This window comes from Sesamum indicum, linkage group LG10 (assembly GCF_026168435.1).
Source record: "Sesamum indicum cultivar Baizhima isolate 11 linkage group LG10, ASM2616843v1, whole genome shotgun sequence".
In the NCBI taxonomy this organism is placed as follows: domain Eukaryota; kingdom Viridiplantae; phylum Streptophyta; class Magnoliopsida; order Lamiales; family Pedaliaceae; genus Sesamum; species Sesamum indicum.
Window position 1 is genome coordinate 17,084,755 of NC_142666.1, and position 27,002 is coordinate 17,111,756.

Consider the following 27,002-nt stretch of genomic DNA (forward strand, 5'->3'; position numbering starts at 1 on the left):
CATATGACTAGTTATCGGGTGATATTTCTTTTGTAGTATAATTACTTAATAGTATTTCTAAAATAATTTCATTCAACAAAAAAAATTAACCTTTTATTTAATACATATGTTTGCAAAAATATGTTATACTTTTAATACGATAAAATGTATAGGTACTTATAATTAATAATTTTGATTTTTATTAAACATACTTATTAATAAAAAATTTAATTAATTTTGTTGATCGAGTCCAACATGTCTGGAGTCATGTTAACGCCGAAGTTGAGATGAAGGCGGGTGGGTTTCGACTTCATGGAGCCGTTTACAAGGCCTAAGATAGGTGGATGGAGCCTCCTTTCCAACCCTATCGACGCAACAAGAAATGGCAACCCGTTAGTAATACATCAAGCCCGGAATAAGACTTGACAACTTATCCCACCTTCAGGATGTGATAGTATAATCGAACCCTAATACCACAGTTTCTTCAACCAATCACCAAAAAAGATTATTAATTTATCATATTCCACGTTATATCCGACCAAGCCTATCGACCATTTATCCCACATACAAAAATAAACAACCCTTATAAGTGCTTGATAGTAATTGAAGATCATTACGCTTCGACTTCATCTGACATGATCAGTAGAGGATCTTCGTCCCGCCACAGCAACCCTTGTCGATCAGTTTTCACGATGCTGACAGAAACCAGTTTTTTCTACTTGCACATGTCTGTGCCAAAGAATATGATAAACAGCAGCAGAACAAATGCATGAACTTCATAAACGAGAGATAAACCAGAAGATGGTGAGATTGTTCATATTTAATAGCATCAGAAGATTGTCAAGGAACTAAGACAGACATCCTAGACCAAGTCCAATCCCAGGTTTGTTAACTCTACTGACAAGAGTACCATAATCTTGGGATCTCTTCTGCTACAGAAAATCTTCAGAGGCTTGGAACTGATTCATCAGCATTACTAGGTGGCTGTTCCCTCTCTTCAATGGGAACCGATATTCCATCTTCACCAAGAACCATATTGTTATCGGTAGACGACAACATTTTATCGTCGTCCGCTGCGCCATGTTCGGGATATTTGTCGTCTTGTCCGATCCTGTCTGGTCTTGTCTGCAGATCAAATGCTTCATCAGCCATGACCTCAATATTCACAGTTTTCAGCTCCATATCTGCTTGCGGAAATTCACCAAAGTCCGAGTCCTTGTCTGCACTTTCATACTCTTCCAAGTTGCTTTTATCACTTTTTTCGGAGCTCATTTCATTCTCCTCCGTGTAGGCTGAGGGGGTGGCACCTCCAAATTGAAGATTGCTGTTGAGGTCTGTGGAGTTGGCTTCTGGCACTGGAGGCTGCTGCTGTATCGGCATTGCGCTTCTGATTATTTGGCCTGTCCTCAATCTTTCACGGTAGTCCTCCATTTCTATCTTGTACCGTTCCTTGTCTTTAAGAGCTTTCTCCTGATAAACCTGAACAGAACAAGTTTTCCCATGCTAAAACTATTAAGCAGAAATTTCATGGAAACTAGACATAACAAATAGCATCTATTGGTCCTTACCGCTCTTTCAGGTTCTTGTAGTTTATTCCAAGATTCACCTATGATCCGACTGATCTCTCGATCCTTCCCATGATAATGTGGTTTCAGCCTGGCATGCTGCTCGGCAAAGAAAAAGTTGTAGCCGCTTCGGTTAGGCTTCGGATGAGCAGGATCCCGCTTTCGGATTTCAGATTTCTTCCTACGTTTGCGACGAGGTACCCCTGGTTTTGCTGATGAATGGTTCAGTTTGGCAGATTCTCTTTGTGTATGATCAGGGAACATTTGCACTTCATTGTTCGGAACCTGATAAAGAACGCCTTTGAACTCCTCCAGCCCGATTTTGACAGTTACAAGATATCCACTATCAAATTTTCCATCAATCACACCACAAACTGGAGAACCAGCTGATACTGCAAGGGTCAAGAAATCATTTTGTAAAGGTAAGAAACTATAGCTTGAAACATAAAACTGAACTGCAAAGAATCAATCTCGAGAAAGAGTAGAAGTTCAGCAGCACTGGAAAAAGGGAATACTCAGAAAGCAACACAAATACGAAGCAAAAGAAAATATACAGTTGTTACTTTCCGAAACAATGCATGGTTTGTTGAGTATAACATCACAAAGAAAAAGGCGTTTCTATATTTTCCTAAAATGCATTCGGCGTATTTGAATAGTTGAAATTGTTTGCAACTCGACATCATATATCTTCACCAACCGAAGCATGTTTCACTTTTACTACGTTTATCACCAAATGCAGGTGCTATTGACCGACTACTACGAAAATGATCGAGCACACAAAATTTGAGAAGGTCGGAGAAGCAAAATGCCTGAGAATTTGTAAAAGAAGAGAGGGTAGAGAGGGAACCTTCAGACACTGATGTTGCCGTATTTGACTGCTGTTGTGGAGAAACCATTTGGGTCCGTTGTGTCACTGAGGGCACATAATCAGGCAAGCAGGGAGGCGGAGCTGTGATTGTTGACAAATGTTGCATAGCATCTGCAGAAGACTTATGCTCCATAACATGTAAAAACATCTATGTAAGGAAGAGAATGTACTTAGGCATTTTAACTCACCAGCAGGCGTAGGAGCCCAACATTTGGCCTTAAAGAAGTAGATTTGCTCGTAGTGATAAAGCAGCGAAACGTAATACTTGCGAAGTATGAACGAGGCATTTGTTGCTGATGAGGGAAAGCTGAAAACTGCTGTAACTTCTTTCCATTTTCTATCCTTCACAACCTGTTGGAACGGTTGAAACATTGTTTAAGCTTGATACCAGGCCAGATCAAAAGCAAATAAATAACCTATTCACTCATAGAAACATATATTGCAAATCAAATTGAATTGACGAAAAGAAAGATCAAACTAACCTTTGCAATGCCACCACGAGATGTAACTTCCTCAAAGAGACGGTGTAAGTCCAAGTCCCGGCCCCCCACAATCGGGATCCTGAACGAAGCATCAAGAAGTAAATTTAAACTATAGATCACAGATCTGGCAAGTTGAAAACAAACACAGAGACTCATTGCAAAACACCCTCAACAATGTAAAAATATTCGAGAAACCACATACCAATAGCAAAACAACCTTCTATAAACATCACCTTGTCTCGAACATAAAATGTAACTCGAAAAAGAGGAATTAAATAATAAAACTCTTATTTCATATTCAAATACAGTTGAGATTTCAACTGATTATCGAAGTTCAAGATTCAAATTGGACACTGGACTAATATTTCAGGAACTTTAAACAAAAAAATACTTCCGTAGAACACTTTTACAAAGAAAAATTAATCTTCATTGTGGTCAAATGGTTGATCATCCTAACCATTGTGTTTCACATGTGCAATTGAATGCTGGATGTGCTTTTCACATACAATCTTATCCATGAACACTTAAGCTTCCTAGAGGTTCCAAACAGTCATTATCATGCCCAATTGCAAGGAAGATGACAACACAAACATTATCGGACACAATGTAAAGTCATAAACAAGAAAATGGGCTTGCTTCCAGTGAAAATTCATCTGCAAAACCATTTGCTTATAGCTAACTAATGAAGCTGCCTATGAGTCACAGAGATATCAGTTTGGCATGCTGAAATTATAGTTGCACTTATGCAGATCCAACTGGAAGTAATGATTTCTCTTTAGACAGAATACTGCTATATGATTGCTCAAGACAATACTTGGACATCAACTATTATGTTGGAACCATAAACAAGTCACAAACAAAATAGATCACATTCCTGAAGGAAATTCTTTTAGTCCCAACCCTTCAAGTCTGAGGGGAGATCGAAGATCCCAGATGAGTCCAATTAAAACGGGAAGGTACAATCTTCGGGCTGAGACTCCTGAGTGGAACCAAGAATGCCTTATTCTAGGAGGTCCACATTATCATTCAAATACAAGAATTATGACTTAATCATTTTTAGGACAAAGCACATTTTTTCATCAAAAGTGAGCATCATCACCAGAATACCAGAACATAAGACCTGACCTGCCTCTACATTCTGTATCAGGTGGTAATTGGCTAATATCAAATTCAAGTAGACACACAGAAGTATTAGCAAAGATGCCTCATTGGTGCATCAGAGACATGCAGGCCAGACAAACTTTCAGCAGGTTTTCTGTATAGGATATGGCCATATAGAAAGACTTCTCTAGTGATGTTCACGAATTGTATTATTCTCGGCATGTGTGTCTATAAACATAAACATAAAATAACATTCATAAAATTTCTAGGCTATTCATGGGAATCCTTTTGCCAGATTTTCCATAAAGCACCAAATCATAATTGATGTTAATTCCCATTTATTGCTGCTCTTTGGGCTCCTTACAAACATCTATCCCATAAGAACATCTTTCCTCAAATTCTGTAAGAAAAACCTTAATCGTTACTGTTTATACACACAGACATACATATATGAATAATTCAATTATTACATCTTTTTACATATGCATTTATCTATGTTTAAAACGTTACATCAATGAATAAATCATTAAAAGATACATGATACTGCTGATCAACAAAAAACATTTTTCAAAAACAACCCAAAAGACAAATCATACGTAACACATTCCTCAAAACTTTTCACACAACACCCTTTTCGAAGAAACTCCCAAATGGAAACACTTCAACAAGTAATCCAAATCAGATCCTTCCACTAACCAATAGCACCAAATATATGTCAAAAAACAAAGGCAAAGAAAGCATCTTACATGAATTTAGTTCCCATTGAAGCGTGGAGCTTTTTCAAAGTATTCAAAAATAGCTCACAAGAGCCCAACACATCTTCATATGTTGCCAAAGGAGGCGGATATGGATGATAACTAGGAGCTGGTTGGCAGGCATTCACAGCAAAAGATGATTGCACTTGAAACTTTTCACCTTCACCTCCTCCTGACATTCCTTGTTCAACCATCATCTTTTTTGCCTTACTTCCTCAACTGAATTTTCTGAATAAGATTAGCCAATACCAGTCATCAACAAAGAAAAGGCACAAATCCCATCACCATCTTTGAAATTTCCGTTTGGGGTTTTGTAAGAACTAAGACAAAAACTAAAACAAGAATGGTATAAAGCTTTTCAAGTAGAAAGAAGACTGAGAAGGGGAGAAAGCCCAATAGACATAAAAGCAGAGGGTTAAGACAAGTTTGAACACATAATAGCCAGTGAGAGCATCACTGTAACAACAGAAAGGACAAAGGGCAACACCAGACTTGTAAATGCAGTTGTGAATGGTAACTACCCTCCTTGAATGATGAAGTAACTCCCTGTAGCAAATTCCGAAGCCCAAGAGAAGCATCTAAGTAAATTAATTATGACATGGTAACCAACTTTTTTAAAAAAAATTAAATTAGTGGTTAGAAGATCAAGAAAACAACAATTACACTTTTTCATAACAGTGATATCATATTCTAAAATTTCATATACTTCACTATAAAAATCATTAAATAACATCATTTTTTCTTAGCTAATACAACTACAAACACTAATCATTAAAAAGAGTAATATATTTTCTCATATCCATGAAAAGAAAGAACTTAACAGGAAAGCTTTAAGGCCTAATGATGAAAAGCTTGTCCTTTTTTCTTTATCTCAGACATAAATGTGTGTCAGGTCAATGCCACAATTAATCTCCAAAAACAATTAATAAGAGAGCTACTAAAACACTAATTTTTGAAATATTTGAAAATAATTATCAGGCCTAATGTTTGTATACAATTTCATAAAAGAAACAACCCTAAAACTATGATATTTTCAATGCATAGATGGTGAGAAAAAGACCCTTTTAGGCTCTGGCAATCAAGAACCTAAACGTAGAATCTTGTCCTCTCTCTCCCTATCTCTCTCTCTCCCTCTCTGTCTCAATATATGTGCGCATGCAAAAGCCTATAAATGAACTGGATATACTGCAGGTCTACATGGGCTATACAATCTTTTGGCTGACATCCGAAGATATGACATGCGATTACTGCATAAAAACACAGTGATGATAGGAAAATACTAAGTACTATTGCTTGCATTAACAAGAGATCCAGAGGTCTATTCTATTCCATCCAGCCCTTTTCTGCTGACACCCTTTCAGATTCCAGAACTGAGATTTCTTGGGTCAGTTTCCAAGATTCCTCAATAGTTTACATTTTCACCAGAAAACATTTTACATGCATCCATCTATTTCGATGATTTCAGCACGAGATTGACGGTTCCAAAACATCACCATCATTCATCGTAGGTGTGATCAACTGCTAATACACATCAAACATTCAAACCCATTTTTGAGAAACCCGTGTCGCGATTCCGACGACAGCCTTCTCATCTGTAAACAAAAGATCTGGGACTTTCACCATCTTTATACAAAGCAAACATACAAGATAAAAGACTCTATTTTTGTGGGCTGAAATAATAAAAACACAATGAAAAAGAACCCGTATTAAAGAAAAGAAATCCAGAGAAATCAAGTAATAATATATAGTTTATTGGCTTATCACTGCAGAAGAATGAAAAAAGAAAAAAATAATAATAAAAGAAAATGTCCCAGATCAAGAACTTTGCATGTGGGGTGGATTTTATAGAAATGACATGAAAGAGTGGCTGAATGTTTCACCTTTTTGCCTTCTTTTGCAATGTATATTTTGTTGGTTTCTGAGGGGATCTATTCTTTTTAATATTTCACCTAAGATGGAATATATATATATATATATATAATAATGATGAGGAGGAGGATCGATGATGAACGAAATCAATATCTTATACAACCCTAATTCTATATTTATCTATACTATTATATGCGTACCGGAGTGATCTTTGATTGTAATTAAATAGATTTGGGCAGGGATTAATTTATATGATTTTTGGTGTTCTTGAAATTCTTTTTTTAATTTATTTATTTTCTTGAAAAAACTTTGTAATTATGGGGTATAAATCTTATCCACAAGCTTATATATTAGATTCTAAAAGTTCATAAATTAATTTAGTTCCACGAAATATCAAAAGTCTCAACTAATATAGATCAACCAACATAAATTTAGGAGCTGATGAAAATATTTAATAATCACACCAAGAGATTAGCTCATGGTCATTACTCTCTTAATTTGCATTTTAATGAAGCAATTAGTTCAAACACGCAATTAAAGTCCAATTATTTAAAAGTTGAAAATCTTAAAATTTTAGGGGAAATTACCTCAAAATTTGTGAGGTTGTTTTTAAGAGAAAATTGCACCACCTCCCCTGAAATTTAGTGTAATTATATATAGACGTTCTGTGTTCAAAAAATTAAGTCTAGTATTTTGAACATTTATTTTCATTCAAATAATAGACAATATGTTAGTTAAAACTTACAAAATTTATTGATATTAGACCATCTGTTAGTTAAGTCAAACTATCTTTATACATTTTTACATGCGCTGATGCATGTGGGAAGATACATCTTCGCTCTTATAATGTTAGTTTGGTAAAAGTATATATATATATATATATATATATATTTAACCTGTAAAAAGTTAGTAATAAATTAATTTAAGGTAAATATGAATATTCATTCAATATTTGTGTCAATATCAATAAATTCTTTAAATTTTGACTAATTAACGATAGATCTATTTGTTAGATGGAAATAAATATCAAGGGTACTAAATATAATTTTTCAAATTATAGAGAATTCACGTGTAATCATATCTAACCTTAGGACTATGTAATTATCCCTATTTTTAATTACAAAAGTATTTTTGTGCTTTTTGTAAAACTACAAATCAGGGGTGTTGTTGCAATTTACTTTCAGATGTACTTGTAAACTTCTTAAATATAGGGAATGTTGAGGTAAATTATAATTTTAACTTAAGAAATGTAATTATAATTTTATTAAAAATAGGGGGTGTTTGTGTAATTAAATATATTTTTAAATAGTGTTGATGTAATATACTAAAAATTTATAGATCTGGTATCCAAGTTTACTAGATGTATGAATACTTTTTTATATTTGTAATAATAATTATTGATAATTGGTATCCGTAAATAATGTGGTTATTATTAGTGATTTTTTTTATTGATATATAATAGATTGATGTATATTAATTGTTCACACAAAATTTTGTGCCTGGCAAAATAATTATAGGACAAAAAAAATATAAATAAATAAATTTTATTGATTTAAAAGAAAAGAGAATACAATTTCTAATTCAAAGATAATCCACTAATTTAAAATGAGAACAATTAGTCAACTATTGTTCAATTATTCTTGTAATCTTCTATAACTATAAAATCGATAAATACAAGAGTTAAATTGATGATATCATCATATTGTTACCGTAATGATTCTCATTTTATTTTATGAATAATTTCTTCTTAATATTTATTATGTATTATTACAATCAATTTTTTTATATGATTTAATACAACATAAGAATTTTCTGCACAATCTTAAAGTTATTAATTTTTGCAAGGTACTTATAATCCTTATTCTTCTTTAATTAAATGTATGTATAAGTAATTAATACAATAATCAATGTTTTCTACATCTTTCCTAATTATATTCCTAAATAGTAGCCGATATTAGATCTATAATAAAAAGGTACAAAATTATATATCATTTAATCAAAATTAATGCACGTATATTTTCTACGGGATAATTTCATTTTTCGTATCCAAATTATATCATTTTTCAGTTTTAATACCCCAAATTTCAATACTATTAGATTTAGTAGCCAGAATTTTCAATTTGCATCCGCCTGAGTACCCTCTGTTAGGTTGATCATTAAAACAAACGGCGTACCCTGCATTTTGATTGGCCCCATCGTGACTGGACTACTGACGTTCTGTGGGCAGCAAAAATGTGACGAGGAAGGCATTGTATCTCGGCTTCTTATCATGCACTATTGGGCTCTCTTGTATACTACATATGACACAAGCGCAATTTTCGATAAAAATATTTGAGTTTTTATTTTTTTGTTAAGTAAAGAAAGGTTATTTTTGCAATTATTTACTTAGTTAAATCATAAATGCCTCTTATATTAACTTCAACATACCCCCTTATATAAACATGTCTAAAGGAGTAAATTGACTTAGTTAGTTTATTTGATTTATTTTTCTTTTAGAAATAAACAATTAAATCGTCAATTAATCTAAATAACTGAATTGAACTCATTTAAGATCCACCACCAATCCAGATAAGATTCATCATTGTCTGATATAAGATAAGATCCAATGAGGCCTATCTAAGTTGGAGAAGTTGAGGCCCCATAACCTTAGAGATTGATAGGTTCAAATCCCATCTTATGCATAGATGTTGTATCTATTGAATAGTAGGTGTTGTGTCTACTAAATAGTATGTGTTGGTTATATTTAATTTATTTGATATTATTGATCAGATTATGATTGTTATAATGGTTTTTGTTAAATATTGACATCCGACAGAAATAATTATTATTAATTTATTCAAATTAATAATAGTACATCCCTCTTAATTTAAACAAAAAAAATTAATACATACAAAATTCATGATTTCCATCTATTCGAAATCCATTTTAAAATATCTTAAGTTGGGTGGGACACGTTCACGAAAAAAAAAAAGAAATAAAATATTATTAGAAGAAAATGGATGTGGTCATTTGAATGAAAAACCGGATATCATTACTTAGAAATTATTAAATAAATGGCCATTTTAACAGGGTCAGTCCAATTTAATTAGGACAATGCACAAATGACTGTAAAGGGGATAAATTGCACGAGAAAAATATGTATAGAATATTGAAGTATTTCAAGTCCTAGTATTATGAGGGTTGCTTGTATAATTTGTGGCGTTGGGGTAGGCTGAGCCTCCCATGTCGGCGGTTCTATCAGGATGATTCACGGTGGAGCCACCCGTGTTGGTGTTGCCGTCAGAATAATCCACGGTGGAACCACCCGTGCTGCTGGTGGTGGTGTCGGAAGAATTCATCCCTAGAGTATTCTTGACCGTATCGGTTGCCCCTTGGGCCATGGTAGTAGCCCCTTGAGCCGCCCCTTGGGCCATGGTAGCAGCCCCTTGAGCCGCCCCTTGGGCCATGTTAGCGGCGCCTACTGCAGCTCCCCACACTATATTCACCGCGCCTTGTGCGATGTTCTTCGCTTGTGTTCCAGTCTTCAATATTCAAAATATTGTTAAGATACATTTAAATTAGAGTATGTACGAATAAGGCTTAAAATTGTTGAAGAAAACTATGAAATATAATTTTTATTTTGAAATAATTATATTTTGTCATACGAATTATGACTGTTTTTACATTTTGATATCTATTTTTTTTGTGTCAACTTATCATCTCTTCTTTACGAAATTTTATACTTTGCCATTTATAACTGTTTTTCATCAAATGTTTTGTTGAAAAAACATCACATTTAGTGCACATGTGATATTTAAGGGTTATATGATGTGATATTTTTTTACATATGCACATCATGTGATTTTTTTCCGCAAAAAATCAACAAAAAATTTGATCATATATGGGGAAGTGCAAACTTTACAAAGTTGAGATGGTAAGTTGACATAAAAAAAAAAGTTTAGATGCTGAAATATAAAAATGGACATAATTTGAATGACAAAATGTAATTAACCTAAAACAAAAATTATATTTCATATGTTGTTTCATTCCAATCCCTCAATCAACCTTCCAGGAATTAAAAGGTCGTAACAAACATGTCATGTGATTGCACATACTATATTTTTCAGAGTTAATTATATCATTATATACTATTTCTAAAATAGAACTTTTTTTATTTTTATTTTTACATAAGATTAATATTTGAAAAGGTATCATATGATACATTGACTCCTCAAGACATAGCATGACCAAATTCTGGTGGCTAAATATAAATTTTTCATCGTTAGAAAGATAATAGACTAAAACAATTTTAAATACAAATTTAATGGCTATTTACAACATTCGCCCTATAATGGGCAAGGAATATATTTCAAGATTTGGAAAAAAAAAATGCAATTTTACTCCTGCGGTTTACGAGAGAGGGGCATTTTTGGTCCTACGCAAATTGATTTTCACAATATTGCAGTTTTATAACTTTAAAATTATCGCAAAATTGCATGTGACTCACACAAGACCAAATTAATTTGCAATTTCAGATATATAAATCAATTCGTGCAAGACCAAAATGCCACCCACCATAAGTTATAGGACTATCATTGCAATTTAATTGGGTATGACTAAAATTACCAAATTTTAAAATTACAGAACTAAATTATGAAAAATAATTGGTACGATATCCAAAATATGACCTCTTAAGTTATATTACTAAAATTATATTAGCCTTACAGAAATAGAGGTACCTCTTGAAGGAAGTTGGTGGCTTGACCTTGGTTCTGCATGTCTGATTGTTGGTTCATTTCTTCATCCCTTCTCATCTGCAATCAGTTATTTTTGTACACATTCAACCAATGTTATAAACAATAAAAGTAAAATCTTGGCAAACATTTCCAAAAGTCAAAAAAACCAAAGACTATGAAAATTAAAAACATATATTTTCCACGGAAAATGTTTTGTGTAAATCCTTGTTGCCAACGATTTGCAACAAAATTCTTACCTGACCCTGACTCATAGCTTGTTCTGCCTCGTTGTGGGGACGACTTTGGCTTTCCATTTCTTGTGGAATTATTAGGGAATTTTTTTGTGTAATATTAATAAAAGTAGATGAAATTAATATTTTGGTGATGTGGGAGATGAATTTATAGATTTGTAGACATGTTATTTACAGTAAACTCTTTTGCCTAAAGATATGCACTGGTTAACGCATCAGCCCCTTTCCCATAGGGTTTGGGCAAGAATGTTTCAAATTTATTAGTTGCATACATCAGCAAAAATTGTAAAGAAACATTAATGCATTAATCAATATATGAACTGGGAATATATTAAAAGAATTATTGAAAACCATCCAAAATTATGTTAAACGAGTTTAAAAATTTAAATTTATTAGAAAAATAATTGTTTAATATTAATATTTTAACATACATCCTCACGTAAAACATTTCTTTTAGGGTTAAATTGTAGTTTTTTTATTCAAACTATGTCCGTTTTTACATTTTGGCATCTATATATATTTTTTTGTTAACTTACCATATCAACTTTGTGAAATTTGCAATTTGCTATATATGATTCCCTTTTTTTTGTTGATCATTCTATCCGAAAATATCATATGCTGTATGTATGTACAAAATATCACATTACATAACCCTTAAGTAGCATACGTACACTGCATGTGATGGTTTTTTTTTTGACAAAAGGTTGGTGGGAAAATAGTTATAGATGACAAAGTGCAAAATTTCGTAAAGTTGAAATGGTAATTTGACACAAAAAAAATTTAGATGCTAAATTGTAAAAACGTTTATAGTTTGGATGACAAAAAGTAATTAATCCTTTCTTTTGTGTTGTTAAAGTAATTGAATATAATTAATTTATGAAAAACAAAACAAAAGGAAAAAGAAAAATAACTCAAAAAATAATTTTTTTTATATAATTTATATAAATTATATTTTTATAATTTTTTTATAAAGTTAATTTAATTCAAAAAAATTATTTGACCCGCAATAAGTTAATAATAAATCAATTAATGACAAATACTACTTTTTATTCAATTTTTTTATTATTATTACAAATTTAGTGAATCTTTACTTATGAAGAAACTTATTTAGCATACGAAAATAAAAATCGAGAATAACTAATATAATTTTCGAATTATATAAAATTTATATATAATTAGTAGGAGAGTGTAATTATCCCTTTAATCTATCTGCAAACCCCCTTGAAAAAAATTATGACTCAGGCCAACACGATTGACCTCATCCACAAGGACAAGTGCAACTCAGATTCATTGTTTGGGCGAACTTTTCCCCATTTTCGGTGAAAGTCAAGAGCCTGCGGTGCGGAGAAACCACCCCTTCTTTCTTTACTACTACTCTTGATTTTTTGTCCCATTTCAATTGTAATCCTATACTTATTACTGCGCAATACTTGGAGAAGAAGAACTCACTGAGGGGAAATTGATCTAGAGGAAAAATCAAGAAACAAAAGCGAAGGGGACAAGAAGGAAGATGCTGGAGAAAATTGGGTTGCCTCCAAAGCCATCGCTGAGGGGTAGTAGTTGGGTAGTTGATGCCTCGCATTGCCAGGGATGTTCCTCGCAGTTCACTTTCATCAATCGCAAGGTCTGTTGATTCTTACTAATTGACCTTGTTTTGCCCGCCGTTATGATCTCACCAGGTTTCTTGAATACCCATTTCTGCGATTGTTGTTGTTGTTGAGGTTTTTGCTAGTGGGTTATGATGCTTGATGTGGGTAGTCCTCGGTTGATTTCTTTTGATACCCGTGTATCGGAATTGATTGTTTCGGGGTTTCATGAGTGAAAGTTTTGATCTTGGGATGTAAAATCGATGATCGACGAGTTAATAGTTTGTGGGTTTGTTTGTGATATAGGTGTTGACGTTTTCTTTAGATCCCTGTGGGACTGAACTGTTTCTCCTGGATTATGTTGCACGATATTGTTTGGACAGAATATACAGTTTTTGTAACACTGATGTCATAGGATTTTCGGTTTTGTTCTGTGGTCTTGATGTTATACAATAAGAGTAGTATGATTTGTTCTTGTTGATGGATTTTTGTAGAGAGTGTTTTGTTTGAGGTTTATGCTGCAGTATATGTTTCTTTAGGTGTCAAGGGATTAGGCCGGTTTACTGGTTTCACTGTCTCAGTACCTCTGTGGCTGTGAAGTTTGTTCCTACTTTGAGGTTTTTATTTGATTGCAGCTTGTGTGCTCGGTGAGTTTTAGATATTGTGCACCTTATTAACTATTCCTCCAGTTAGATGAAAAACATGGCTTGTCCTTGGGGTAGATTCTATGCTTCTCTTTTGGTTTTTATGGCTATTTCTGGTCTATGTTATAGTTTTCGGTTTTTTTAACTCCTTTGGGGGGGTGGGGTTGGGTGTGTAGTAAAGTACATTAACCTAGATCAGATGAATGATAGGATGCTCCCACACTTACAAGACAAGATACAGAAAAGATATTCGCGGAATGCAAACTTGATAAGATCGGCTAGGATAATAACCAATGTTGGTCTAAGAATGGACAGTTTTTCTTAGTTGGTAGTCATAGTGGAATTTGCAGCACCTTGAGCCTTTGAAAGGCTTCTTACTTGTCATGTACAATCTCCAATATGACTATATGAGGATGAGGGCTGCAGGATTTCTATTCTTTGATTTATGGTGACATCTATTTCCGCTTATTTGGTACTTATTTCTCATTGATAGGCCTTTTATATTGTATGAGATATTATTAAAACTGTGAGAGCAATCAGTCTAGCTTCTCTGCAAATTCTGGTATATAATTGTGTTTTAGGGAAAAGGATGTCATGGGACTGGAAATTTTATGACCCATAATTCAATTTCTCACTCTTAGAGCAGAAATTCAGGAATAATTTATACTTCCGTTCTCGAACTTATAACAGTATTATCACCACATCTGTTCCTTCTGAATGCTGCCTTCCTCCCCATCTCACAGAAATGAAATGGTTTCCAGCAATAGTTGGTATTTGCAAATTTATGGAAGACATAACTCTATTGTTTGAACTCCTCTCACTATTCACTTCTGATGCCATGGATTCCAGCACCACTGCCGGAGGTGTGGGGGCATATTCTGTAACAGTTGTACCCAGCAAAGAATGGTCTTACGCGGACAAGGTGATTCACCGGTGCGTATTTGCGAACCCTGCAAAAAGTTAGAAGAGGCTGCTCGATTTGAAATGCGACATGGATATAAAAATAGAGCTGCAAAAGGTACACATTCAAGGATCTTATTACTGTCAGAGGTTTTAACTTCGCTCCATTGTCGTTTTAGAATCCATGTTTTCTTTGATTACGGTTTGCTCACCCCCATTTTGGTTCTTTGGTTTACTTTTTCTATCATTTCAATAAAAAGCTGAATGATAGTATCAAGATTCAACTTCAAGCTTAATGATGCTATGTTTTGCAGAGATATTTTCTTGTTTTTTAATATATAGCTCTGTGCAGGTGGCTCCAGAAAGAAAGAGGATGATATTCTAAATCAGATTCTGGGTAATGAGGATAAACTTTTCTCAACACAAAGAACAGGCAGCACATCATCTTCTAACAGTGAAAAAGGAGTCACTCAGGTTGAAGGAGGTGATATTGTCAGAAATCTGTCTCTTGATCAGCCAACTCGAATGTTGACAGAGGTAGAATCTGCTACCCCTGAGGAGTTGCGTGAACAAGCTCTGGTTGAAAAGCAGAAGTACAAAACTTTGAAAGCTGAAGGAAAGTCTGACGAAGCCTTAAAAGCCTTTAAAAGGGGGAAAGAGCTTGAGAGGCAGGCTGCAGCATTGGAGATATCTCTCAGAAAAAATCGTAGAAAAGCTTTATCTTCCAGTAACACAGATGATATTCAGCAAATTAAAGATCATTTTAGCGCATCTGCTGACAAAATTAAGCCCCCAGCTATGAAGGGTAAAGAAAAGGATGATCTTTCAGCTGAACTCAAAGAATTGGGGTGGTCGGATGTAGATCTTCGTGATGCTGAGAAAAAACCTGCAACTTTGACCTTGGAGGGTGAGCTGTCTTCACTTCTCAGAGAAATCTCTCAGAAGCCCGGTAAAGAGAAGCAAGCTAGCGGCACCGACAGGTCTCAGGTTATTGTTCATAAGAAAAAGGCTCTTGATCTGAAGCGTGCAGGGAACCTTATTGAGGCCAAGGAAGAATTAAAGAGAGCTAAAATTCTTGAGAGGAAAATAGAGGAAGAAGAACTTTTGGGTGGGGCTGATGATTCTGATGATGAACTTTCATCACTGATGCGGGGTATAGATTCTGATGGGCATGATGATTTGTTATCTGGATATAAAACTGATATGAATTTTGATTTCAATAGCTTGCTTGGTATTGCTGATGATCTTGGTGTGGATGGAAATTTTGAAGTGACAGATGAGGACATGGAAGATCCAGAAATGGCATCTGCACTGAAATCATTGGGTTGGGCTGAAGATGATGCCTATTCTGATGATATTCATGGTCCTGTTTCATCGTCTAGCAGTGAATCATTACTAACTGAGATTCAATCTTTGAAACGAGAGGCTCTAAATCAGAAAAGGGCAGGCAATACTGCAGAAGCAATGGCACTGCTAAAGAAGGCAAAAGTACTTGAAAGAGACCTTCAGAAAAATTCAGACTCCCAATCTGTGGAAGAACCATTCTTTTCCACCGCGGAAAGTGCTGAAAATGTTGGTCGTAGGAATGATAAAGGCCCAAAACCGGCTCCAAAGAGTAAATTGACAATCCAGAAAGAGCTTATCGCTCTGAAAAAGAAGGCTCTAACTCTCAGGAGGGAGGGTAGACTGGATGAGTCAGAAGAAGAACTGAAAAAGGCTAAGGTTCTTGAAGAACAACTTGAAGAGATGAATAAATCTCCTGTTGTTGCACAGCCAAGTACTGGCAGTAGGCAGGCTTACACTATGACACAGACTGCTGTGGGTGATGGAGACGAAGCGGAAGTAACAGATCAAGATTTGCATGATCCAACTTACCTTTCTCTGTTGAAGAACTTGGGGTGGGAGGATGAAGATAATGTGAAAGTTCCATCCACCACCATAATGGAAGCAAATGACAAAGTTTCATCTGTCTTATCGAAAGAAAACATAGTGGCCCCAAATTATGCAAGTAGTTCCTCTATTACACAATCTGTTGTCAATGTAGAAACTGGGACATCTAGAAAAAGTAAGAGTGAAATCCAGAGAGAACTATTATCATTGAAAAGAAAAGCACTTACTCTGAGACGCCAAGGAGATACTGAGGCAGCTGATGAAGTGCTCGAAAATGCGAAATCATTGGAGGCACAGTTGCAAGAGTATGAAAAACCAACACAAAGAGAAGTTTCATCTACAAATGATGGAGGAGATGCATCCTTTGGTGCTCTGCAAAATACCAAATCTTCTACTCAGGTGGATCTGCATGAAAACAGAATGGGAGATTCGCGAAACCAAGACAAGGTTAAACTTGAGAAACCTGAAGAGATATTTCCTGAGAAAGAGAAGTTGTATATTCACGACCTCAGCTCTTCTCAGTCAACAGGTTCCCAACTGCATTCTAGTTCCGTCCAACAAGAAATCTCAGCTCTGAAGAAGTCTCACATTGATGAATTGAACTCTTCTCGAGCAACAGATTCTCAAACACATTCTAGTTCGGTCAAACAAGAAATCTTGGCTCACAAGAGGAAGGCAGTCGCTTTGAAGAGAGAAGGAAAGTTGGCAGAAGCCAAAGAGGAGCTCCGGTTGGCAAAGCTCTTGGAAAAGCAAATGGAGGGCGATACATCTCAAAGTAGCATCAAATCTACTGATGCGCCAGTCTCTGATGTTTCTTCTATGGACAGAAAGGAAGCAAGTCCTAGTTCAGCTCCCAAACCGTTATCCAGCCGTGAGAGGTTCAAACTGCAGCAGGAGTCCCTTAGTCACAAGCGCCAATCTCTTAAGCTAAGACGAGAAGGTAAAATAGCTGAAGCTGATGCTGAATTCGAACTGGCAAAAGCTCTAGAAACCCAGTTGCAAGAATTGGATTCTCATGATTCTGCAGTGTCTTCCAAAAGTGCCGAACCAGATGATGTTAGCATTGAGGATTTCCTCGATCCTCAGCTTTTATCTGCTTTGCAATCAATTGGACTAGAAGATGCACGAACTGCATCTCAGGGCACACAAAGACCAGAGTCAACCAAATCAAACATAGATAATACTGAAAATGTTAACATAGAGAGAGAGCAATTGCTACAAAGAATCAAGGCAGAGAAGGTTAAGGCAGTGAACTTAAAACGTTCTGGAAAGCAAGCTGAGGCTATGGATGCCCTGAGGCGTGCCAAGCTTTATGAAAAGAAGTTGGAGTCCTTAACTCCAAACTGACTCGTTCTTGGCATGTCTTCCAAGATTGTGGATCTTCTCAGTTCATGTCCTGAGCTCTAAACTCCTCTCTCAGAGATGAGGGAACAAAATTTTTTGAACATAATTTAGATGAAAACTTGGGCTTAAGTGCAGTTTGAGGTCAGCCCAGATGAATGTGCTCTGCTGCATGTTGGAATGAAAGGTTAAACATTAAATGGTTGTCCTCAAGCAACTTATCCCGTGCAACACATACCAATAACCCTTTAGACATTGTTGAGATAATATTTTGTAATTATGTTCCCAAGTTTTAGAGTTGCTGCTCAAGATAGAAATTTGGAATTGGTCCTTAGGTTGTTCCATTTTTCTTGTCAAGAATGTACCATTTGAGTGCCGAATATAATTGATATCATATGTCTTCCCCTTGTGTTTGAATGAAGAGATTATGGTTGCGCAGCAATGAGGAATGCTACAAAAGCATCGTTACTGATTGAAAATAAGAATAAGATGAAAATCAAGTTTTAATGATACAATATCTGGACCTTTTTTTGGGGTTTTGGATACCGTACAATGGCTAAAACGAGAAAGTCCCTATGGCTTCCCATAGCATTATAGAAAATAAAGACAAATACAAGTTGCCATCATTGACAGTGTAATTCAGAATTTTTCTTCCTTTTATCATTTTTTTAAAAGTAATAATTTAGAATTATTAATTCAACTGAAAAACAAACGCTTCCTGATATCAATTCACAAGAAGAAGAATGTATGTGGCCGTGAAAGTTAGAAAACATACTGTTAATTCTATGCTTAAATAAAAATATATATAAATTGTCAAAACTATATATTCCCTGTACAATATAAATTCTTCTTTTAGTTCATTAATATTTCTTACGCTTTGAAATTTGATAATGTGTAAGGATATCATTTCTCCTTAGTTAATTGTTCTTTAATTTTCTCCATGGATTTGAAGATCATACCGAGTTCAGTTTGCTCATACCTCATTTTATTGCATATGTATTTTATATAGACTATTTTGATTATCGACTATAACTGTGAATCGTTTTTATGCTGCAGCTGCAAAGAATCACCATTGCATTTTTGTTTTTTACATCTTTAAGTTGATTTTCATAAAACATTAATGATAAAAGCATTGTTTTAGATAAATATATAAGACCATTTTGTCGCCTAAAATGTACGACACCCCATTTTCTCACCTAAAATATGCCTCGATCATTAATTTTAAAGATCAATAATATTAATAAAATAAAAAATTCTTCTGTTCAAGTTTAATCAAGTTTAGATAAATATATAAAACAATAGTTTTAATTCCTCTCAAATTATGAATTTATATGATCATTCGTACTTTGTCTTGGTACTTACACTAACATTTCTTTAACTTCTTTATAGGAATGTTTACAAACTTCTACAGTGTTTTGATTCCTCATTGCAATTAACAAAAAAGAATAAGTGATCAATGACGGATTCAACGTCATAGCAGAGATATTCAAAAGACACAACACCAACTAGGAAATCAGAAAAAAGTAATACATCAACTAAACCAATACAGGATGATGGGCCAAAAATAATACTCATTAGTAAGAACTAAGAAGGCAAGACATTATGAAATTGATGACAAAGATGAGGAGATCTTGACTGGAATAAGGCAGAAAAAGACTGTATTAATTTGAGATAGAAAACCTTGAGTGATGATGAAGAAACTCTTAACAATTTGAAAAGAAAGTATGTAACAAAATTCATCAAGGGAAGCAAAAAAGAAAACATTACTAGGGATCAAAATCAAAAGAGAAAAGCTAATGAAGATTACAATATATTCATATTATATTGTTATTTAAATTTGGTATTTTTAACTTGTTTAAGTTTTCCTATATATTAAAACAATCGTTCAAGTTGACAGACATTTTGAGAATTCATTTCTTAAATTACATTTAATTATTAACTTTTTTTATAATTACAATATTAATTTAATAAAAACATAAGACACGTATTCATTATTAGTAACAGGGAAAAATGGAAAAGCATACGTAACAGCCAGAAGAATCAAGAGTTGGCAATGAAAGTAGCTAAGTGCAGAACTCTCAAGTACAGAAACGGAGACATACTGGAGCAGAGAAGATCAGCTCCAGTGGTAGTTCCACAAACAACATTTTTCCCGACAACCATTATGTCTACAATGGCACGATGTTATCCATCCATCTAATTTCAGATCATTCTTTATTCCTCATTCATGTGGACTAGGGAGAGAAGGAAGGAAACTTTTCAAATCTTCAAATGGTCAGGTCGACAACTGCAGGTCTTCCAATGTGTCAGCAAAATGAAACATAAGGACAAGGGGCAATGGATATGTCCACAAAAATGCCCCAAGACCTGTATGTAGTTGTCTTGTCAGTGACACAAGAAACCTGATTTGTTCTGCATGATCTTGCATTGCCCAGCTTCAGAGATTTAACCTGATTTATAGTAAGGAAGATGTTTTTGAGCAAGGGAACATTTGTAGGAGCAATAGTTTACTAAGTGATATAAATTTGGCCACATGGTAGAAAAGGAAGTGACAAGTCAAGGAAACAACAAGATACGAGATCTATTATCGCTTTTTGCATGTGCTCAAATCCTTCATCTCATCTCCATAGGAGACGCACTATCCGATCTCGGCCATTCATCTTTCATTCAACTGTCCAGCCTACAGAGATAGAACAAGAATCCCACAAAAATTAGTCAACAAATTTTGTAGCCTTAAGAACTACTATAGAATGTGAATGATTGGATCATTTGGGATAAAAGATGTGATGAAACCCTAATTCTCTGTATACATTTAAATGCTTGATGAATGCATGGTCAAACAGTGAAGGTGACAAGCCAAAAGCTTACACAATATCTCACCCTAACATTCAAACATAACAAATATTTTGTATAGTTCAGAACTACAGCAGAGCATATGCAGAGACACATGACAATATGGCAAAATTTAAGCCCATCCAGCAGACAAATCATATATGGAGGACGGAATGAAGTAAAACATAAGCCTTCCTACCAAACTTTCATCGATTACACCAATGTATACATCTTGGCTTTCATGCTCACGTAGTAGAAGAAAGAATATAAATAGAAAGATTTTATGATTTCACAAAGCTCCTTGAGATAAGGATGTTGAACTACTACATAAATGGTAACACTGACATGACACCAGGGAGATAGTAAGCAATCAACTAAAAAAAGCTGAACATACCTCATCAAAGAAAAGTACTCATGGAGAACATAAAATGGACGACTGGGTATCTTTTAGTACTGAATGTTCACTTTCACCAGAAAATCAACTCAGAAGTTCAGAACCCTTGACATACAATTGAAGAAACCAGTGATTAAATATTCACCGCTAGACTATGGAAAAGGAAATGAGTTAAGAAACCTCATTACGAATTAGATATGCTCCTGCTTCATTAGCACTATCCTTCCCCATGAATTACTGCATTGCTCAGAGGACCAATAAGACAATTCCCTCTACAAGTTTTCCATCTTAACTTGATTCTAAATGTCAAATACCAAAACTTGTAGCTCATTATGAAATATAATTGATTGCGCTCAAGTGTCTAATAATTCCAATAATAGATCATCCAGTCTCCCATAAGCAAGTGAACCTCATACACCACTCTTTTGCCCGACGTCACAACCGCACACCCAACCCACAGAAAGATGGGTACAGGATCGAAAGAATATTGGTTTCCGTTCTTTTAGCCTTCCCAGTATGATTGATCTGTTTATGCTGGAGCCTCCCGTCTCTTATGATCAAATGTTAACAGAGTCTGCCCTTCTTCTTTTCATTTCTGATCCCAGCAATTCAGCCATCAGATAGATTTCCTTAGACAGGGGATGAGACTTGTCCCCTGACGAAAATCCATGCAAATATACGGAGTTATCAACATCTGCCCAGCTAAATCCCACTTCTTTTGTCACTTTCCTGTCTTTCATCATAGTCCTCATTTTTGCAACCTTTTCCCACTTTCCCGTCTCAGCAAACAAGTTAGACATCAAAACGTAAGAACCTGATTCATTAGGTTCCATAGCAATCAAAGCATCAGATACCCTAATTGCTATCTCTACGTTTCCATAAACTCTACAAGCTCCAAGCAGGCTTTGTAGCACAGATATCCCAGGTCCTCCAGGAATCTGATACAGAAGTTCTTCAGCCTCCTTCAACCTCCCAGCCCTACCCAACATATCAACAATACAAGAATAATGCTCCGCAGATGGTTCAACAGAATGGTCATTAACCATTGAATTGAAAATTTCGAATCCTTTATCAACCATTCCGTTGCGACCACATGATGTCAACACAGAGAGGAAAGTGATTGAGTCAGGCTTCACGTCTTCCGTCACCATCTCCTTGAAATACTTCATGACCGATTCATAGTCCCCATGCCTCGAGTGGGCAGATATTATAGCTGTCCAAGCAACTTGGCTTTTCTGAGTCAACTCATTGAAAATCTTCTGAGATTCACATATGCTCCCACGCTTTGCGTACATATCAAGAAGTGCACCTGACACAACTGGATCGGTATTCAATCCAAGTTTTCTTATATAACCATGACATCGTTGCCCTTGCCTCAGAGAAATTGATTCAGATGAGGCAATTGCATGCAAAACACTACCAAATGTATAAGGGTTTGGTTGTAATTCTTTTGAAGCAGTCAAGAAAACCTGCAAAGCTTCTTGGTACATCCCATTTAGAGAATATGCAGATATCAGAGCATTCCATGATATAATCTCTCTGTGGTCAAGCTCCTCAAAAACATTAAAGCAGTCTTTCACTAGCTTAAACTTACCATACATGGTAATGAAACTATTTGCCACATTAATTTCAGAAAGAAAGTTCGATTTTATACAAAACCCATGGACCATTAGGCCTTCTTGCATCATACTGTGTTTTGTTATTGCATGAATCAGTCCAACGAACGTAACATCATTTGGGTATATTTCATGTCTCATCATCTCCTTGAATAAATTCACAGCATCCTCTTCATTTATGGACAGCATCGTCGTCCAAGACACTACATTATGATCAATAATATTCTCAAAGACCAATTCTGCATCTTCAACAATCTCACACTTTGAATACATTGACATCAAAACATTACAAACTGAAACATGAGTGCCATAGCCACTTTTCATTGACAGAGCATGCACCTGCTTCCCAAAATCCAAGTTCCTCTCCTGACCACAAGCTGAAATTACGCTAGTCATTGAGACGTGATCAAGATTCATGCCTCCTTTTACCATCTCAATAAATCCCAAAATGACTACCAATCCATAACTACCCTCCTGGGCATAGCCTGAGAGAATTGCATTCCAAGAAACCAAATCTTTGTGGGGCATCTCTCTGAATACTTTGTCAGCATCTGCGATCTTTCCACATTTCGAATACAAGGTCACAAGTGCATTTCCAATAAAAATCTCCATCTTCAAACCAAACTTCAAAACAAGGCAGTGCATTTGAAAACCAAAATCAAACTCCTGCCCGTCCGCACAATGCGCAAGCACACTTGTATATGTTACTGCATCAAAAACGACCCCTACTGAATGCATTTCACGAGCAAAAAGGAGTGCGCATTTACTGTCTTCAAACCCAGTAAGCACTGTATTGTAAGAAATAGTATCAGGGGTCTTGATATTCTCAAAAATGCATAAAGCCCTACTCAACTCCCGCGATTTACAGTACATGTTCATCAAAGAATTACACACAGAAACATAAGACATAAAACCCGAAACTATCGCGAAACCATGAATTTGAGACCCAAGTCTTGGACGCCCAAGACAAGCCTTAGAAGCAATTGCAATCGCCACTTCATCGACTCCGGAAGGGCCAACTTCTAGATGTTTCTTGAAAACATCAAGTGCTTCACCCTGGCGATTTTGGTGTAGAAGATTGAGCATGAAACGGTGAACAGAGACAAGTGGTGGCTTAGGTGTTTCATCGAGCACGTGGTATCCACGAGAAAATGAGCATGAGTTCTTCAAATGCTTCGATTGTTGTACGAGTATTTTGTGAAAGATTTCGAGCTTCAGCCGCCGGGTTATCATTAGCAGCTAAATCCAGAGACCCAAGAAATCGCCGGATACCGAAGAACATACTCTACACTTGTATAAACCTCGACGACCGTTATAGCTTACTATGCAAGAATAACAGTTCATATATCTCTGCATTACATTTTATCCCATCTCTATTTTATTTTCTCGGAGAATTCCACCAACTGTGAGAAATTGAAAAATGAAAAAGTGAGACAAATGTAAATATAACCCCATTGCTTGTTGCATATATATTTTAGAGAGTTGTAGCAGACTATCATTGTTTAGTGTTTTGGTCTGAGAGACCATAGCTCACCTAAAACAAAGTGTGCGACAAAGAACTGGTATATATAAATGTTACACATGAATTCACATTCACACACAATCTCACATATTTACACACACTCGCAGCCACAAGAACAGGTAAGAAATTTTAAATTTATATTAATTTATATAATTATATTATTTTAATCAGTCCATGAATTAAAATATAGTTTATATTGCCCGATATAATATTTAACTGAAAAATTTATAAGTTTGACTATTTAAATTAGTGTTGAATTAACTATTCATTTGATTTAAAAATATTATAGTTGGTTAATTAAATTATTAGTGGATTTAATTATTACTATTAATGTGTATGCCCAAAACAGATTGATCTAAGAAGAAGTATTAGATCCAAATAAAGGCCCATTAGGCCCGACCCAAGAGAGTACCCCTACATCAAAATCTAGTCAAGGAAGAGAGCCTACTTTCTCAAATATGGCCCAAGGAGGAAGTTCAGTCCTAAAGCCTCCAAAGCTAGCTTATAGGAAGAAAGATGTCCTCAAGAGGTTGGACTCTTCAGTTTGATAGGACTCCTCACCGGGTAGAAGTTTGCACGAAAAAGGGTCCTCCTTCCCTCAAAGACTTACGGATAAGGAGGAACCTTATTCACGAAATCTTGCCTTTCTCGCTGGCCATGCAGATTCCCTTTAACAGGACTCTTATTATAGGGGAACTCCTCCTCTATAAATCTCGACATGCACTCCTTTCCAAACTCTAGAACTTTTGTTGCTGCTACTATATTACTTTAATTTCGTACTCTTACATACGGAATTATCACTTTTACCATAATTTCTCATCATAATTAGATTTAGTACCACAGGGGATGCTACAATTATATTTAGAGTTTAAATTTAGTTATTTATTGAAATATTGTCTATGTTATTCTTCAACGTCTAACTTCAATTATTTCAGTCACATTTATTGTTATTTTGACCTCTGCCATATCGTGCAAAAATACTTTCATATTTTTTTTCCCTATTAATCCTTTAGTTCTCTATATAATTTATTTTAAAAATTAGTAAATATTGAATTAAAAAAAAAATAATTCATGTTGAGTTTGGCCTTATTATGCTTATTATATATATATCTTGAAATACTTTATAAAATTTATATTTTGTGGTTCTATTTTTTTCTATCATATAATATTATTTGTCTTATTTTATAGCGTAAAACTTAATAAAATTACTTATATTATATTAATCTCTTAGGAAAAAATTGAATTTATATATGTGTAAGAAAATGTAATTAACCAAACCTTTAGAATTAATAGCAAACCCCAAAAGTTCATAAGTTAAATTAAAAACATACAAAAATAATAATGACATAAAAATCATGAAAAATACTATCAACTCTTGTCTATAAATATAACTTATGGGACAAATAGAGTAAAAGTACAATATTAAATAAATTATTTAATATTAATATAATAAAATCAATTAGTCATAAGTTACTCATTTCAAAATTTTCAACCGGACTTCTAATTTAATAAAATCTGAGGATTTTTATTTGAAAATTTTTAATACTTATTCTTTATGATTTTTTTGAAGTTTGGAGTAGTATTTAGATCTTTCTCATATGCTATTAATTTTAAATTTTGACAGCGCTAGGTAAATTAGTTTTTAAAAAATAAATATATAAATCATCGCTAAAAAATTAATCATGTTAATTAATATTGTTTGTCTAATTATCTTTTAAAATATATTATTCATTCTATAAAAAAAATAGAGAAATTAGGACCAAATAATTTTCTTCTTTGATAAAATTTTGTTCTTATAACTAATTATTTATTATTGAAAAGAATATTCTAGTAAGGGTATGAACGTCTTCTTAAATTAGAAATAAATACCCAAGAGATTTTCAAAAAATTATGCAATTAATCAGAAGTTGCATTTATTAGTATTATTTTATATACAATATATTACGATAAAAAATATATATATATACGTGAAAGTACAATCTCAAAATAATTTTCTATGATTAACGTTAAAATAAAGTTAATTAGTTAGAAGTCACTCATTTAAATTTTTTCAAAAGCATTTTCAATTCAATAAGATTGATAATATTTATTTAAGATTTCATTATATTATTATTTCATATATATATATTAAATTTTTGCAGTTTATATTAATATTTTATTTTTCTGATGCTATTCATTTTAAATGTTATTGTGCCCTAATAAATTAATATTTTTAATCTTCTAACAAATTAATAAAGTAGAAATATTATTTGCTTATTTATTTATTTAAGTTTGATATGCTTATCATTATATAAGTAATTAGAGGTATTACACTCTTAAATAGTTTTCTTTTAATACAATATTATTTTTTTATAATTAATTTTAATTTATTATTAATACATAGATTAGAGAGATTAATGGGCATTGCTCCTTTCTCCACTCTGCTAAATTTGGCAAACCATCTAGCCAAAGCTCTCTGAGTTGAGGAAATCCAGTTGCTCCACAAACCATCTCTTTGCCCGCATCTCTTTGCTCCACAAATCATCCAGTTGGTGTTCCATTGTGCGTTATATTGTTTGTTTTAGTTTGGTATGAGGCTCACGATTTTATCCTAAAAGAAAATCTCACAAGGAAAGATGTCTTAGCCCAGATAATCCCGTAGCATAGTATTATCTGTTTTGACTTCAGTTCCATAAGGAGAAGCTGCACTATT

The 27,002-nt window shown here is 34.3% G+C and overlaps 4 protein-coding genes across 5 annotated transcripts; 1 reads left to right on the forward strand and 3 right to left on the reverse strand.

Annotated features, from left to right (window-relative positions):
• Window positions 1–728: 728 nt before the first annotated feature.
• Window positions 729–5,477, reverse strand: LOC105171885 (high mobility group B protein 15). The gene is made up of 6 exons (XM_011093140.3): window positions 4,742–5,477; window positions 2,895–2,973; window positions 2,601–2,763; window positions 2,392–2,523; window positions 1,548–1,936; window positions 729–1,458 (listed from the first exon to the last, which is right to left on the reverse strand). The coding sequence occupies exons 1-6, from the start codon at window positions 4,945–4,947 to the stop codon at window positions 925–927; spliced, it is 1,503 nt and encodes a 500-aa protein (XP_011091442.2). The 5' UTR covers window positions 4,948–5,477; the 3' UTR covers window positions 729–924.
• A 4,149-nt stretch (window positions 5,478–9,626) lies between these two features.
• Window positions 9,627–11,676, reverse strand: LOC105171884 (uncharacterized). The gene is made up of 3 exons (XM_011093139.3): window positions 11,592–11,676; window positions 11,338–11,412; window positions 9,627–10,140 (listed from the first exon to the last, which is right to left on the reverse strand). Exons 1-3 carry the CDS (start codon window positions 11,646–11,648, stop codon window positions 9,778–9,780), a joined length of 495 nt encoding a protein of 164 aa, XP_011091441.2. The 5' UTR covers window positions 11,649–11,676; the 3' UTR covers window positions 9,627–9,777.
• Window positions 11,677–12,824: 1,148 nt separating this feature from the next.
• LOC105171883 (phosphoinositide binding protein) lies at window positions 12,825–18,367 on the forward strand. The gene is made up of 3 exons (XM_011093138.3): window positions 12,825–13,209; window positions 14,665–14,833; window positions 15,068–18,367. Exons 1-3 carry the CDS (start codon window positions 13,096–13,098, stop codon window positions 17,950–17,952), a joined length of 3,168 nt encoding a protein of 1,055 aa, XP_011091440.2. The 5' UTR covers window positions 12,825–13,095; the 3' UTR covers window positions 17,953–18,367.
• A 1,542-nt stretch (window positions 18,368–19,909) lies between these two features.
• LOC105171882 (Pentatricopeptide repeat (PPR) superfamily protein) lies at window positions 19,910–24,399 on the reverse strand. 2 transcript variants are annotated; one of them, XM_088885569.1, is made up of 3 exons: window positions 21,173–24,399; window positions 20,523–20,626; window positions 19,910–20,396 (listed from the first exon to the last, which is right to left on the reverse strand). In XM_088885569.1, the coding sequence occupies exon 1, from the start codon at window positions 24,019–24,021 to the stop codon at window positions 21,730–21,732; it is 2,292 nt and encodes a 763-aa protein (XP_088741695.1). In that variant the 5' UTR covers window positions 24,022–24,399; the 3' UTR covers window positions 19,910–20,396; window positions 20,523–20,626; window positions 21,173–21,729. The 2 variants fall into 2 exon arrangements, with proteins under 2 accessions (XP_088741695.1, XP_011091438.2); XM_011093136.3 differs by having other exon boundaries at window positions 19,910–20,626.
• Window positions 24,400–27,002: the final 2,603 nt, after the last annotated feature.

Excerpts from the sequence above, each read along its gene's own strand:
- LOC105171885 (XM_011093140.3), bottom strand. The coding sequence starts at position 4,947 with ATGATGGTTGAACAAGGAATGTCAGGAGGAGGTGAAGGTGAAAAGTTT. Across the intron at positions 2,524-2,600 it reads TTGGGCTCCTACGCCTGCTG|ATGCTATGCAACATTTGTCA; the intron begins GTGAGTTAAAAT and ends AGTCTTCTGCAG. Across the intron at positions 1,459-1,547 it reads TACAAGAACCTGAAAGAGCG|GTTTATCAGGAGAAAGCTCT; the intron begins GTAAGGACCAAT and ends TGTTCTGTTCAG.
- LOC105171884 (XM_011093139.3), bottom strand. The coding sequence starts at position 11,648 with ATGGAAAGCCAAAGTCGTCCCCACAACGAGGCAGAACAAGCTATGAGT. Across the intron at positions 11,413-11,591 it reads AAGCTATGAGTCAGGGTCAG|ATGAGAAGGGATGAAGAAAT; the intron begins GTAAGAATTTTG and ends AACTGATTGCAG. Across the intron at positions 10,141-11,337 it reads CCACCAACTTCCTTCAAGAG|ACTGGAACACAAGCGAAGAA; the intron begins GTACCTCTATTT and ends TGAATATTGAAG.
- LOC105171883 (XM_011093138.3), top strand. The coding sequence starts at position 13,096 with ATGCTGGAGAAAATTGGGTTGCCTCCAAAGCCATCGCTGAGGGGTAGT. Across the intron at positions 13,210-14,664 it reads TCACTTTCATCAATCGCAAG|CACCACTGCCGGAGGTGTGG; the intron begins GTCTGTTGATTC and ends CATGGATTCCAG. Across the intron at positions 14,834-15,067 it reads TAAAAATAGAGCTGCAAAAG|GTGGCTCCAGAAAGAAAGAG; the intron begins GTACACATTCAA and ends AGCTCTGTGCAG.
- LOC105171882 (XM_088885569.1), bottom strand. The coding sequence starts at position 24,021 with ATGATAACCCGGCGGCTGAAGCTCGAAATCTTTCACAAAATACTCGTA.